Source organism: Eptatretus burgeri, chromosome 3, assembly GCF_056783735.1.
Source record: "Eptatretus burgeri isolate ZD-2024b chromosome 3, Ebu_testis_v1, whole genome shotgun sequence".
In the NCBI taxonomy this organism is placed as follows: domain Eukaryota; kingdom Metazoa; phylum Chordata; class Myxini; order Myxiniformes; family Myxinidae; genus Eptatretus; species Eptatretus burgeri.
In genome coordinates this window covers 119,165,607-119,179,785 of record NC_140963.1, presented here as the reverse complement: position 1 = coordinate 119,179,785, position 14,179 = coordinate 119,165,607, and the positions used below count along the sequence as shown (strand labels likewise).

The 14,179-nt window shown below is 44.8% G+C and overlaps 1 protein-coding gene and 1 long non-coding RNA gene across 3 annotated transcripts in view; both read left to right on the top strand.

Moving 5' to 3' along the window:
- The first annotated feature begins 3,370 nt into the window (after positions 1–3,370).
- LOC147030832 (uncharacterized) lies at positions 3,371–8,382 on the top strand. The gene is made up of 3 exons (XR_015056522.1): positions 3,371–4,181; positions 6,570–6,630; positions 6,761–8,382. It is a non-coding gene; the product is annotated as an uncharacterized LOC147030832 (long non-coding RNA).
- A 3,228-nt stretch (positions 8,383–11,610) lies between these two features.
- Positions 11,611–14,179, top strand: part of LOC147030830 (disintegrin and metalloproteinase domain-containing protein 10-like) — a 73,344-nt gene continuing 70,775 nt past the window's right edge. For both annotated transcript variants that reach the window (XM_085875330.1, XM_085875329.1), the window contains exon 1: positions 11,611–11,778. In XM_085875330.1, the coding sequence (XP_085731456.1) occupies positions 11,691–11,778 (88 nt within the window). In that variant the 5' untranslated portion in view covers positions 11,611–11,690. The remainder of the gene's footprint in view (positions 11,779–14,179) is intronic.

Here is a 14,179-nt window from a genome sequence, read left to right as displayed (position 1 = left end):
TCCCGCTTACCAGAAACAGAGTGTGCATTTGTGCCAAAGAGTAGCTGCTTCAGAAAGAAAGCTACCATTGGTGGATTTTCAAACGACACGTTACCAGTGAAGTGCCTCTTATCTTTGCAATTCAACAACTCATCACGAAGCAACTTAGTAACTCTAACAATGTCGCTAAGTGTTTCCCCCGAATCTTGGGGTACTACTTTACCAACAGCAACTGAAAGGGTTTTACTATTGATGATATGCTTACTTTCATTGAGTCGATGTGGCCTGACAAATTCAGCAGCACTGATATTTTCTGTTATCAAACTTTTTAGGTGGCGTTTGAAGTCGGAGCTATCCACACTAACACCATGTTCAGTCAAAGTTGACAGATACTCATAATTAACATCATTCATACTTAGAACAGCACCAGACGACAGCGAACATTTGACTGCATTTACAATTTCAATGTCACACATATGCTTGGTGATATTATCATCGACCCCAGTACAATCAAATCTGAAAGAATAGCATTGGCGTTCAACATTTCGTAAACGATCTCTGTGATACCACATTTCATTTGCAGCGGCATCACCAACTTCAAGCAACAGTGACAGGTTTGCTCGGACTTTGTCATCACGTGTCTTCGTTTCTATGTCCAGAAAGCGGGTCCCCATCGTATCTGTCGGATTATCACAGAGAAACGCACAGGACTTGGTCTTTGGCTCCATTGGGCGACACCTGCAAACACGTCTGACAGAATCCTCATCATGTGCCAAGGATGGACGTCCGAGTTTAGCTGGTCGCATTTGTGATTCACTAGATGATGTTTCACAAAATCTCTTTTCAGCTCTCTCCAGCATACCTTTGTGCACTACGAGTTTGTAACATTCTTTGTGGTCATGGATGTTTTCCGTATCATATGCAGACACCTTTGACAGATTTTCAGCCAGAGGTGCATCCTGCGTTTCTCCATACTGTGCTCGCTTCTCGGCAAAGTTTTTTATGTTACAAATAGAATCTGATGTAACATTCTGTACAAAGGTGTAGCCCTTCCGCTTGCCTTTATCGCAAATGATGCAGGTGAGTGAGTTCATTGTCACGTCCGTTATAGTTGAATATCAACAGGCTTTGCTTTGAAACGGGTGAACTTCTTCATAAGTGCATATCTGGAAATCCATAAACATCAATAATTATTTCAGATATCAACTAAATATTTGGTACATAAATGAATGATAATATGAGGAAGACACCTGATTTTTTTCATAATTTTCCTATTAATATTTTAAGAGATAAAAATAGTTATATCAATATTAGCGCTTTCATTTCGGGCGATAAACTGCGAAATGACGGTACCCCCGTTTAAGCCCCCACAAAAACCCAAATTCCCAAAAGTAAAATTGCCACCCAAGTTTTTCTGTCTACTCAGACCCTATAGATGCCATTTAAACAATAAAATCGCTTTTGGCACGCAATTCCCACGGGACCACGTTTCAGGTACACGGTGAACCTGACTACACAGTAAGTTTCCTGTTTGGAATTGGTTTCAATTTTGTTTGACTGCCAGGCAGGCTGACGGAGTAGAAATATTATCTCACTCCTCTCTGCACATGTGCAGTCAGGACGAATTGAGAGCCAAAGTTGAGTAAAGCGGAAAACTTGTCCTCCTATTCGTGTTCAAAATATAACATTCAATTTAAATTAAGTTCTTCTTTCGTGTGGTTGAAATGAAGTTGTTCCTCGATCATAAACTGACGTTTGTAGACGGAAGGACAGACAGACAGAAGTGAACAAATAGCTGAACCCCACTTTTTGATTCACGTGCATGGAGTAACAGCCAATCACAGTGTACTATCTTCTTTCTTATGCAGCACAAGGCTGTAGGTAACATCAGTGGCCGAGGATGAGGCTGTGCCGCTGATGAAATGCCCTCTGTAGGTTTGAGCAGGAATTTGTAATTTGGCCATGGTGCCGGCGATAGCTCGCCTCCTCTACACAAAAGAAACCACGCATGGGATCTTGAATGTCCACCAACTAATCCTGGCAGGCGGAATGCCCAGTTTAGCGTTCATCTGAGAGACGGCACACACATTGATCAATTTCCCTGCTTGTGAAACACCAGGATGACAGTTTGTAGCTGGGTCAGGATTCAAACCCAGGCTAGACAGCTTTGAGGTGAGTGTGCAGACCTCGAGGCCATTCCTCCAACCCACATTGTACTCCAGGAGGAGGAGGAGGAGATAGGGACCATACTCTGTGCAGAGCGTTGGTGCTGCTTCAGCAGACTCCTTGGGTAATGGCCACAATCCTGGACGGGTCGCCACTCTGACACAGTATACCAGCAAGCTGGCATTCATTTTGCCGACCTCAGAAGGATGACAGGCCGAGTTAACCCCACCTGGTATTAATTCAACAGCCGAGCGGGATTTGAACTCAGGACCCTGGGATCCAAAGCCTGCCACCCAAACCATTAAGCCAACACCAGGCATATTATACTATCTTGTCTTTAGAAAGTATTCACACCCCTCGACTTTTGTCACATTTTGTTGTAACAGCCTTAATTTAAAATGGAATAAATGTAATTTTTTTCTCACGAGCTACACAAAATATCCCATAATAACAGTGAAAACATGTTTTTAGAAAATTTTACAAGTTTTTTGAAAATTCAATTCAGGAAAATCTAATTTACATAAGTATTCACCCCCCTGAGTCAATACTTTGCAGAAGTGACTTTGGCAGTGATTACAGCTTCGAGTCTTCTTGGGTATGTCTGTATCAGCTTTGCACATCTGGATTTGGGGATTCTCTCCCATTCTTCCTTGCAGATTTGCTCAAGCTCTGTCAAGTTGGATGAGGAGCGTCGGTGAACAGCAATTTCCACGTCTTTCCACCGATTCTCAATGGGATTCAAGTCTGGGCTTTGACTTGGGGTCATTGTACTGTTGGCCTTTTACATTGCAGTCTAAGGCCTTTTACACTCTGAAGCAGGATCTCCTCAAGGATTTTCCTGTATTTGACTCCATTCATTGTTCCCTCTATCCTTACAAGTCTCCCAGTCCCTGCTGCTGAAAAGCAACCCCATAGCATGATGATGCCACCACCATGCTTCATGGGAGGGATGGTGTGAGATGGGTGATGAGCTGTGCTCGATTTCTGCCAGACATTGTGCTTTGCATTCAGGCCAAAGAGTTCAATTTTCGTCTAAGAGACCACATAATAGTTTGCCTAATGCTCTCAGAGTCTTTCATGTGCATTTTGCAAACTGCAGGTGTGCTGTCATGTGCATTTTTCTCAGGAGTGGCTTCCATCTGACCATTGTCTCATAAAGCCTTGATTTGTGAAGTATTGCAGAAAATGTTGTCCTTCTGGCAGGTTCTCCCATGTCAGCCAAGGTACTCTGTAGTTGTTGGAGTGGTCATTGGGTTCTTCGTCACCTCCCTGACCAAGGTCCTTCTTGCCTGGTTGCTGAGTTTGGTTGGACAGCCAGCTCAAGGAAGAGTCTGAGTAGTTCGATTTTCTTTCCATTTCCTAATGATGGAGCTCACTGTGCTCTTGGGAACTGTCAACACTCTAGAAATTGTTTTGCACCCATCCCCAAATCTATGCCTCCTGACAATTCTATCTCGGAGTTCTGTGGACAGTTCCTTGGACTTAATGGTAGTTTCTGCTCTGACATGCACTGTGAACTGTGGGACCTTGTATAGAAAAGTGTGTTTCTTTCTAAAACATGTCCAATCAATTGGATTGGCCACAGGTGGACTCCAATCAAGTTGGAGAGACGTCTCAAGGATGACAAAAGGGAATTTAATGCACCTGAGCTCAATTCAGGGTGTCGTAGCAAAGGGATTGAATACTTATTGACGAAAGACATTTCAGCTTTTCATTTTAAATTAATTTGTAAAAAGGTTGGAAAAAAAATTTGACATTATAGGGTACTAGCAGAGCCTACCCATCGCTTTGCTGACGGATCGATTGGTTGTCCAGTTTGCTGAATTTACCCATGCATAGAGTGCTTTAACCCTTCCCACCCCACTCCCCATTCCCCTTTCTCACGTCCTGCCCCTTTCATCCTGATGTCCCTTCCCACTAGAAACGTCTCGCACATGATGACAAGCTTTTGACAGGCCCCTCTGTTTGGGGAGGTAAACAGAAGGAAGACAAATTCACCAGTGCGAAGAGAGTGCTTCAACCTCAGCATTGCCCAGGTGAAAAAGGAAATAGTAAGACTCTCTGCCACCACAACCAGGTGGCGCCACATGGTACACATTTACATAGAGAATTTACACCCCTGGCCCCCCACACCCACACGTGAGGTCACAGCCACATAGCCCCCACAAAGTTAGATTTGTACCCCAAGCTTGGAGTTTGCATCTTAAAAGATGTGGCCTGGCAGGAAAGAGGAGGAGAGAGAGAGAGAGAGTGAGAGAGAGAGAGAGAGAAAATGATATATATATATATATACATATATATATATATATATATATATATATATATATATATATATATATATATATATATATATATATATATATATATATATATAACAGTGCCAAAAATATATTTTTAAATTTAATCCATTTTTAATTCAGGCTATAACACAACAAAATGTGAAAAAGTCAAGTGCTGTCAATACCTTCTGAAGGCACTGTATCAACACATGACTATATTATGGAGCATTTGATTTTTGGACATGAGATGTGATTCTTTCACATGATATTTGCATTTTATAACAATAATCTGTGCATATTAATTTCCATCATGGAAGAAAGTTAAGCATGGGTTGCATTTTCTGGTTCATAGAAAAAAACCAAGTAAATTATTAAGAAACCGTAACGTTTATCAAAAATAAAATACAAGTAGAGGTACATTCAAAGTACACCGCCCCCATGCCAAATAAATAAATAACAAATCCTCCAGCATGTGACATTGTCGGGGCACCTTCGGCATCCGGCGATGCCGCCGTGCAGCTCATGGAGACGGAATTGGGAGGGAGTGGTGTATAATATTGATTGATTAATTGCATAATTAAAATTAATAAATAATAATCGTAAAATAATTAATTTCTTGATCAATTGGCTAATAGCATACCGAAACCACCACTGTTTCATCCAAATCTATAACTTTTTGAAAATTAAGTAATTGATTGAAAAATAAAATAAATAATCGATTAATTGATTAGTCAATAAATCAAAAATACCCTTTATAGCCAAATTACTTGTTCACTGTCGTGTCCAAATATCAGCTTCCTATTCCTCGCTGAAAATATGCCTGAGATATTGCCCAGATGAGAAAGAAAAAATAACTAAGGAATTAATAAATCGATAAGAATTAAGTAATTTATCAATTAATATATTAATCGAAAAAATAATATATATATATATATATATATATATATATATATATATATATATATATAATTTTGTCAAAGCACATCTTCACTTTTGTCCCAAAATTTCAGCTTCCTCGCTCAAAGGATGGCTGAGATAACACCTGGAAAACAAGAAATCAAACAAGGAAACGGATTAAAAACTGAGTACTCCCTTGCGTGCCCAGCGTTGACGTCATGCATCGCCTGGATATGGAATTGGGAATGAGCAGTGTACAATATTGGTAAAGTATGCGTGTCTGACAAAATACTTGAGACAAATTCAGGGGTTTTGTTGATTTTTAAAAAATTACAAAATGAGGATGTCTCTGTAAATGGCAATTTTTTACACACTAGAAGCACCCGCTCCCTACGGGAGCCGTCAAGGGGGTCATGTTATTATACTTATGCCTATTTTACTCCAAGGGGTCCCAGGATTAAACACTCAAAAATGGTTGTGATCGGTTCATCCGTTTTTGCGGTACCTAGGAACAGACAGACAGACAGATGGTGAATTGTAGTAAGATTATAACACAATAACTCAAAAATGGGGTTGCTGGTAACATTATGCCATGAAGGGCTCAAGACCAGTCAGTAATGACAAATGATGTCACAATGGAATGAATGTTTCAAAAGGTCACTAATGAGAATAAGCACTATTAGAACAAATGATTGCTGCAACACTTCTTCTCCGTAGAGAAGAAGCCTCCGTAGAGAATCCAAAGTGAGTTGGTGCCATTCCTGGTGCAAAGCAGTCTCAAACTGTGTCAGAGTCTGCACGCGAGGGTCCATTTTCTTAATTCTACACCTGAGAGCATAGAATGTCTCAAATGCACTCCACAAGATATAAATCAGGACTATTCTGGCCAGGGAAATGTTGTGATGACATCGTTTTGCAAGAAGTCGGTAACTACACGAGAACAGTGGGGTCTGGCATTGCCATCTCTGAATACAGGTCTTGTGAGAAGTGCGTGGTTATCAGATTGTGGAACAACATGATCCAAAATGTGCCTACGATACCTTTCACCTGTCAGGTTATTGTGGACAGTGACAAGGTTATGTTTACAGTCGTAACAGGTAACCCCATTTCATAATGGATCCGCCAAACGGGATGGACTCGACAATGCTCTTGGGTGTACAGACTGTGTTTGGTTGCTGCCAAACCTGAGTTCTACCATCAGTCACGTGCTGGAAAAATTGACTGTCACACCAATGGTTCCTCCTCCAGGATTCGAGATTCCAGTGTTGCTGTGCAGGCACCATGCTAGCAGGCTGCATTGTGTTCTGAGGTAAGAAGAGGGCATAAAATGGGTCTCCTCGCTTTGTAACTTGCATCATAAAGCCGGTTGCGGAGAGGTTCAGTGGATAATCTCTAAGGGAGATGCTATTCTTACCACAAAACTGTATGTGTGTCAACAGGAATATGGCTGACAAGTCTGATTGGAGCTGCATCTTCTCTGTTTGAGGTCATCCTGGGTTGGCGAAATCGAAGCCTGTCTTTAAACATCATTGATTTATTAAGGTGGACGGAGGTTATGTTTTCATCCCTGTTTGTCTGTCTGTGAGCACGATATTTCAAAAAGTTATGGACAAAACCTGGTGAACAGGTTTGGTGTGTGACAAGAAAGAATTGATTAGAATTTGGTGAAGATCTGGATACGAGAATGTTGTTGTGGGACCCAGTATCACAGGGGAACCACGAGGGAGTAGCTGTCTCGGGTTCCTCTCCGAACTTACCAGGAATCGCAGGCCGTCGCACACGAATAACTTTGTGTCACGGTGGGTCGCTAATCGACCGCAAACGCCATTAACTTGACCACGTGACTTAGGGTCCTCCTTCTAACAACCGTTTACCTAAGGACATGTGACCTCCTTACCGGGGATCACACCCTCGGTGCGTGCTTGCGTTATTCAGATTACCTACCAAATCAAGTGCAGCCAAGCGGAGCTGCCAAGTATGTACCGGTTATGGAACAGATTCTTGGAGAATAACATCCCAGTTAAGTGCAGGTGCGGGCCATTCTGGACCAATGGAGGAAAAGACAAAAACGAGATGGGAGCATTTCTAACAAACACATTTATTTAAACGAGGAGCAAGAAAAGTTATGTGGCATGGTATTGGGATTTATTGCAAATGTTCAGCAGGGAAAGCAAGAAATTTGTGGGGTGCGACAAAAGGCAAACAATATTTACAAAAGAAACAGTGCAGAGTTATCTCGAAAGTTCTTACACAGTCTTAACTGATGCTACGACAGGCACCATCTCACGCAAACACACACACAACACACACACACACACACACACACACACACACACACACACACACACACACACACACACACACACACACACGCACACACACACACACACACACGGAAATTAGAGAGTCCAGAGAGAGAGAAAAACAGTTGAGGATTAACGATCTCTCAATACTTAGTAAGTCCAGCAGACCTGCACTGTCCAGAACGCTTAGAAAAGGGGAGGAGGGCGAAATACTGAGGGTGTCTCGGGTGAGTGTTTGAGAAGTGCAAGTGTAATGCGACGTGGGGTGCGGCATAGTGTAAGAGGAAAAATGAAAGGTGCAGTTTAGTTCGGTTCGCTCTTCAGTTCGCTCTTGGGTTTTGCTCTGAAAAGAAGAGTTGGTCGGGCTTGCGTTGATTGCTCTTTTGTGTCCACAGTAGATGAGAATTAGATGGGAGAAGAAAAATGCGTGAGAGAAAAGATCCAATCGTACATCATGCAAGAGTCTGAATGTTTAAGTGTCGCAGCAGGATGCAACCTAAATAAGTGATATTGAAATGGAAGCAATCCCAGCTCCCAACAGCAATGCATGACCCTACGCCTGGTCACGCTGACTCGACTCTTGTTTTTCGCTGCCCATCTCCCTGGCAAGGTCCGATGTCTGGCAATATTTAACCTCCGCCATCTTCGAAGATGGATGGAGGTTAGTTTTCACCCCTTTCTGTTTGTTTGTTTGTTTGTTTGTTTGTGAACAGTATTACGGAAAAACTCCTCGACGGATTTCGACGAAACTTGGTGGGGGGGGGTAAGGTATGGTCCAAGGATCATGCCATTAAATTTTGGACTTGGTCACCCCCCCCCAAAAAAATAAAATTTGTTAGAGAAAAAAATTTTTTTTTTTGCATTTCTTTTTTTTTTTACATGTTTTTCATCTTTACATGTTTTAAGTGATTTCCAACCCCCCCCCCCCAAATTTTTTTTTTACCCCCCCACCCCAAAATAAGAGAATTTTTTTTTGCATTTCTACATGTTTTCAGCAATTTCCAACCCCCCAATTTTTTTTACCCCCAAAAAAGATTTTTTTTGCATTTCTACATGTTTTAAGTGATTTCCAACCCCCTAAAAAATTACCTCCCCCCCAAAAAAAAATTGTTAGAGAAAATGTTTTTTTTTTGCATTTCTACATGTTTTAAGTGATTTCCAACCCCCCAAAAAATTGTTACCCCCCAAAAAAAAATTGTAAGAAATTTTTTTTTGCATTTCTACATATTTTAAGTGATTTCCAACCCCCCAAAAAAATTGCTTTGAGAAAAACATTATTTTTTGCATTTTTACATGTTTGAAGTGATTTCCAACCCCCAAAAAATTGTCACCCCCCAAAAAAAAGGCGAAAATTTTTTTTGCGTTTCTACATGTTTTAAGTGATTTCCAACCCCCCCAAAAATTGTTAGAGAAAAAAAAATTTTACAACTTTTTTTTCAACAAAATTGCGATTTTTTTTTTGCATTTTTACATGTTTTAAGTGATTTCCAACCCCCCCCCCCCCCCCCAAAAAAAAAATGTTGGAGAAAAGAACTATAACTGTCAGCACTGTTGACATCATATTTAATGAATAAGATATAAGGTTCACTTGAGTGACCCAGCAGTATTGGCGGCGGAGGTTTTGCACTCTCCCGAGTGCTCCCCCTCTAGTTTCTCCTGCGATGCTCTCAGCGATCTCTCCAGCTCTGACCCCGGTGATCTGCTCTCTGTCCCCGGCGAGCTGCCCAGAATGAGCCACGAGGGGAGGAGCCAACCATTGGATCAAAAGGAGCTCTAACGAAATTGAGCTTCCCTATTGGTCCATTGCGGTCGTAGCCACGCCCCGCAAGGCCCCAGAGGAAAAAAATGGCTGTCACTAGCCAACGTGTACGCACATCTCCCGACCTTTACATAGGGTCGTGGTTTTTGGAGGCGCACTCTGGACCAGAACGGGCGCTGGCCTTCATTCAAATGTAGCTTTTCAGGGAAATCCCTGCGCTACCTGTAGGTCCTTAAGCGAGCTCCAGCGCATATTCACGCTTCGAGTTATGCCCTGAAATAACCCGACCAACATCTCCTCCATTTCTTTTGAGGCTGTGATAAGTGTTTGATGAGTATGTGGCAGTTGAGGTAGTTGTAGAGCAGCAGGAGCATGTTGTAGCAGTATGTTGTGACGTTGTGGGGAAGAAGTGGAGGTTCCTTGTTGTGAGATTGTGAGTAATGGTCATGTTTGTAATGGAAAATGTAAGTGTGGGTTGTTGCGGGGATTTTTATTAGTCGCATGAAGTGGTTGTGGTGAGTGTGATATAGTTTGGTGAGCAGAATAAAGGTACGAGGCGAAATGGCGGTTGAGAATTGGCACGCAGTTTTGAATGGAAAATTGGCGCACAAATGCAAATGAGGTGCTTGTGGCTCGCTTGCTTGGTTACTAGTCGTCTTTACTGAATTGCTGCACACATGTTTGCGTGTTTTGTATGAGAGAAAGGGGGTGGAAGAACGAAAAGATTGAAGGTTAAAGAACCATCACTAAAGGAGTCCCACTCAACACATCTTTACCCACTCGACATATGGAAAGGACTAACTAACACATACGATTGAAATAACTGCCTTGGGATCGCTGTATGCTGTGTGCCATTGCCTTGGAGGCATGCAGTTTTACAGAACCGCAACAATATGTTGGCAGTATATCGGGTGATAATGAGACGTCATCGGTGATGTGGTATTCCAGCCGTAAGTGGTTGAATTGAAATCTTTATCTGAAAAATCTGAAACTTCATATATCTGATAAATGATCCAAGGTGAGTGAAGAATTACATTTATGACGTTCGTAACCCATGCGAAGAAACTATGTGACGTCATGGGTTGCATGGATGACACGGGTATGTGGCTAATAACAGTAGTGGGCCATATAATAATAGTGGTGTGTTCAGTTAACGATGGTATTTCTGTTCACAATGAACACGCGAGGCGAGACGACGTGCTCTACGAGTGTCGTTCTACTTTGTTTGAATTTGATTCAATTTATTTTTTTTTCACAAACAATACCATTTTGTAAGTGTGAATGACGTTTTGCATGTGAACATATGTTCCAATAAATTAGGTGGGTTGAACGATGTGAGTCACAGGAAAAGTGAATAAACAAGGTGAGAGTGTAATGCAATGAAGGTGCGGAGCAAGGTAAATGTAGAGAGAGAGACAGACACAGACACAGACACAGACACAGACACAGACACAGACACAGCCACATCAATGAGGCAGAGAATCTGGAGAATTAGGGAGGGGGGGAGTAGTAGGGTGGAAAAGAGGGGTGGAAGGGGTGAATGGACGTCGGAGGGAAAGTTGAGGAGAGAGGAGGTGAAAGGAGCAGGAGGTGAAGGGGACAGGGAGGGTGAAAGGGAGGTAAGAGTGAGGAGAGATGAGGTGAAAGGAGCAGGAGGTGAAGGGGACAGACAGGGGTGAAAGGGAGGGAAGAGTGAGGAGAGAGGAGGTGAAGGGGAACAGGGAGGGAAGAGTGAGGAGAGAGGAGGTGAAAGGAGCAGGAGGTGAAGGGGAACAGGGAGGGGTGAAAGGGAGGGAAGAGTGAGGAGAGAGAGGAGGTGAAGGGGACAGCGAGGGGTGAAAGGGAGGAAATAGTGAGGAGAGAGGAGGGGAAAGGAGCAGGAGGTGAAGGGGACAGCGAGGGGTGAAAGGGAGGAAAGAGTGAGGAGAGAGGAGGTGAAAGGAGCAGGAGGGGAAGGGGACAGGGAGGGGTGAAAGGGAGGGAAAGAGGGAAGAGTGAGGAGAGAAAAGGGGAGCATGAGAAGGGGTTAAGGGAGGGAGAGGAGTGAAGAGGATGGGGAGGTGAAGGGGCAGGGGAAGTGAGGGGAGGAGTGGGGTAATGGGGAGGAGGTGAGGGGTGGGTAAAAGGGAAGGGGAGTGGGGTAATGGGGAGGGGAGTGGATAAAGGGGAGGAGGATAGGGGCGAGAGATGAAAGGGAGTGAGGAAGAGAGAGAGAGAGGAGGATGAGAGTGGGTGAGGGGAGGGGAGGGCGGAAAAAGGAAAGCGCACAGAGGGAGGAGGAAACAGAACGCATTTGGCTGAGGCGGCATGGCGAGTCTGAGCATCATCGCTTCAACATCTCAAACAGTCCTTCTGCTGCTTTTTCCGCTCTCCGTGTACATCGTGCCGGGACAAGGTAAGGACGCGGACAGAGTGGGACACTTCGAGCCGCCCTGAAGGGACGAGCGGTCAGGATTGCGCAATGTTTACAAGCGTTGAGGTAGTCAGGGAAATCGTGCGAAAAGCCCATGACATTTGTCACACCATTCGCACAATCCCCGCTTTCTCATTAGTTGCTGTACGACCCTTGGACCTTCCTTCTGGCCGCCGTACTTACGCCGGTGTCCCAAGGTTGGAGTGGAAGAGCTCGCAATCCGATCCATTGTTTCAGGGGAAACCATATTGTGTCCCTTTTAATCGAGTCCCATTACAATATTCTTCTTCTTGCTATTATTATTCTTCTTCTTTACTTCTTCTTCTTCTTCTTCTTCTTCTTCTTCTTCTTCTTCTTCTTCTTCTTCTTTTACGTTGCATTCGATTAAATATTTCCTTCCACCTGCTGTGCTGACAATGCTAAACCTCGATTAACGAATCGTGGCTCCAGAAAGCTTCTTCCGACCCTCTCTGCGATTACAGGTTTAGCTTCTCTTTTCATGTGATTTAGAGCTGCGCATTTATTACGTTCGCAATAAATATGTGGACCTTTTCTTCTTCTTTTTTAACCCTCACCACCCGCACCCCACTTGCGTGCACTTCGTCCACCCTCTTGCCCTTTGCCTTCCATCGTGTTAACCTTATTGGATTCTCCAAACATTTCCTTGCCTTTTCCCTCCACTTACCTTTCCTAAACTCTCTCGTTACCCTCATTTCCTCATTTTTTATTTCCGCAATTCCATCCCGTCGTGCGCACGTAATAAATAGATGGCCGCTTTTATTTCCCTTTCATCATGTTTTGTGTCGCGTTACAGTTTGGGAATCGCACGTGGTGGTGAATTGATTGTGTATTCTTCCTTGTTGGTTTGTTTTTTTCAATTGATTTAAATTGCAGACAGGTCGGTGGTCTCTCTGTCTTGTACCACCAAGCTGTTAGCACCACCACTTGTACCACCAAGCTGTTTGCACCACCACTTGTACCACCAAGCTGTTAGCACCACCACTTGTACCACCAAGATCTTCAATCTCATTCTTCCCTCCAGGTCTTCAAGACTGCTGTTCACCACCATCTCAAATCAATCTCCCACCCCCTATCCAAAACAATGATCTTTTATATCCCCATTAACCCTCCCCAAGCCGACCTCTTTCCAAATTTTTAGTTTTTCCCTCCTGAAAGTTTGCTTCTTTATCCATCCTGTCCACCATTACATCCTCCCCTACTCCTCATTCTTTGCCACATCTCTTATTTATCCAAGTCTCCCTTTATTTTGTCCCTCAACCCTGCTGTTGGTTTTTGTACCCCCCCCCCTCTCGTCTTTCTGTGTTCTGTTACATCCTGTTCCGTTATATGTTCTAGTGTCTCCATGAGCCTCAACTGCACGTATACAAAAAGTCGATAAAGGGACACAGATCTCTCCTCGACTGCGACCTAGGTCTGTTCAGCCACACCGAGCAGTAGGAATGTGTGCCGAAAATAATAAGACTGCAACTTCTCCACTGAGGAAGAAGATCTCACCCTCAGTTCGAGAGGGAGCTCTGTCTGCAGTGAAGCAAGAGGTTTCACCTGCCCTAAAAGGAACAAGAACGGCGCAGGTACATACTCGCACGGCGCAGGCACATACTCGCACAGCGCAGGTATATCCTCGCACGGCGCAGGTACATCCTCGCACGGCGCAGGCACATACTCGCACGGCGCAGGTACATACTCGCACGGCGCAGGCACATACTCGCACGGCGCAGGTATATCCTCACACGGCACAGGCACATACTCGCACGGCGCAGACACATACTCGCACGGCGCAGGCACATACTCGCACGGCGCAGGTACATACTCGCACGGCGCAGGTACATACTCGCACGGCGCAGGTACATACTCGCACGGCGCAGGTACATACTCGCACGGCGCAGGTACATACTCGCACGGCGCAGGTACATACTCGCACGACGCAGGCACAACATCACACGGCGCAGGCACAACGTCGCACGGCGCAGGCACGCCCTCGCACGGCGCAGGCACGCCCTCGCACGGTGCAGGCATGCCCTTGCACGGTGCAGGCACGCCCTTGCACAGTGACAGTGCATGCACGCCCTCGCACGGCACAGGCACAACATCACACGGCGCAGGCACAACGTCGCACGGCGCAGGCACGCCCTCTCACGGCGCAGGCACGCCCTCGCACGGCGCAGGCATGCCCTCGCACGGCGCAGGCACGCCCTCGCACGGCGCAGGCACGCCCTCGCACGGTGCAGGCAGGCCCTCGCACGGCGCAGGCACGCCCTCGCACGGTGCAGGCAGGCCCTCGCACGGTGCAGGCACGACCTCACACAGTGCAGGCACGACCTCACACGGTGCAGGCATGCCCTCACACGGTGCAGGCACACCC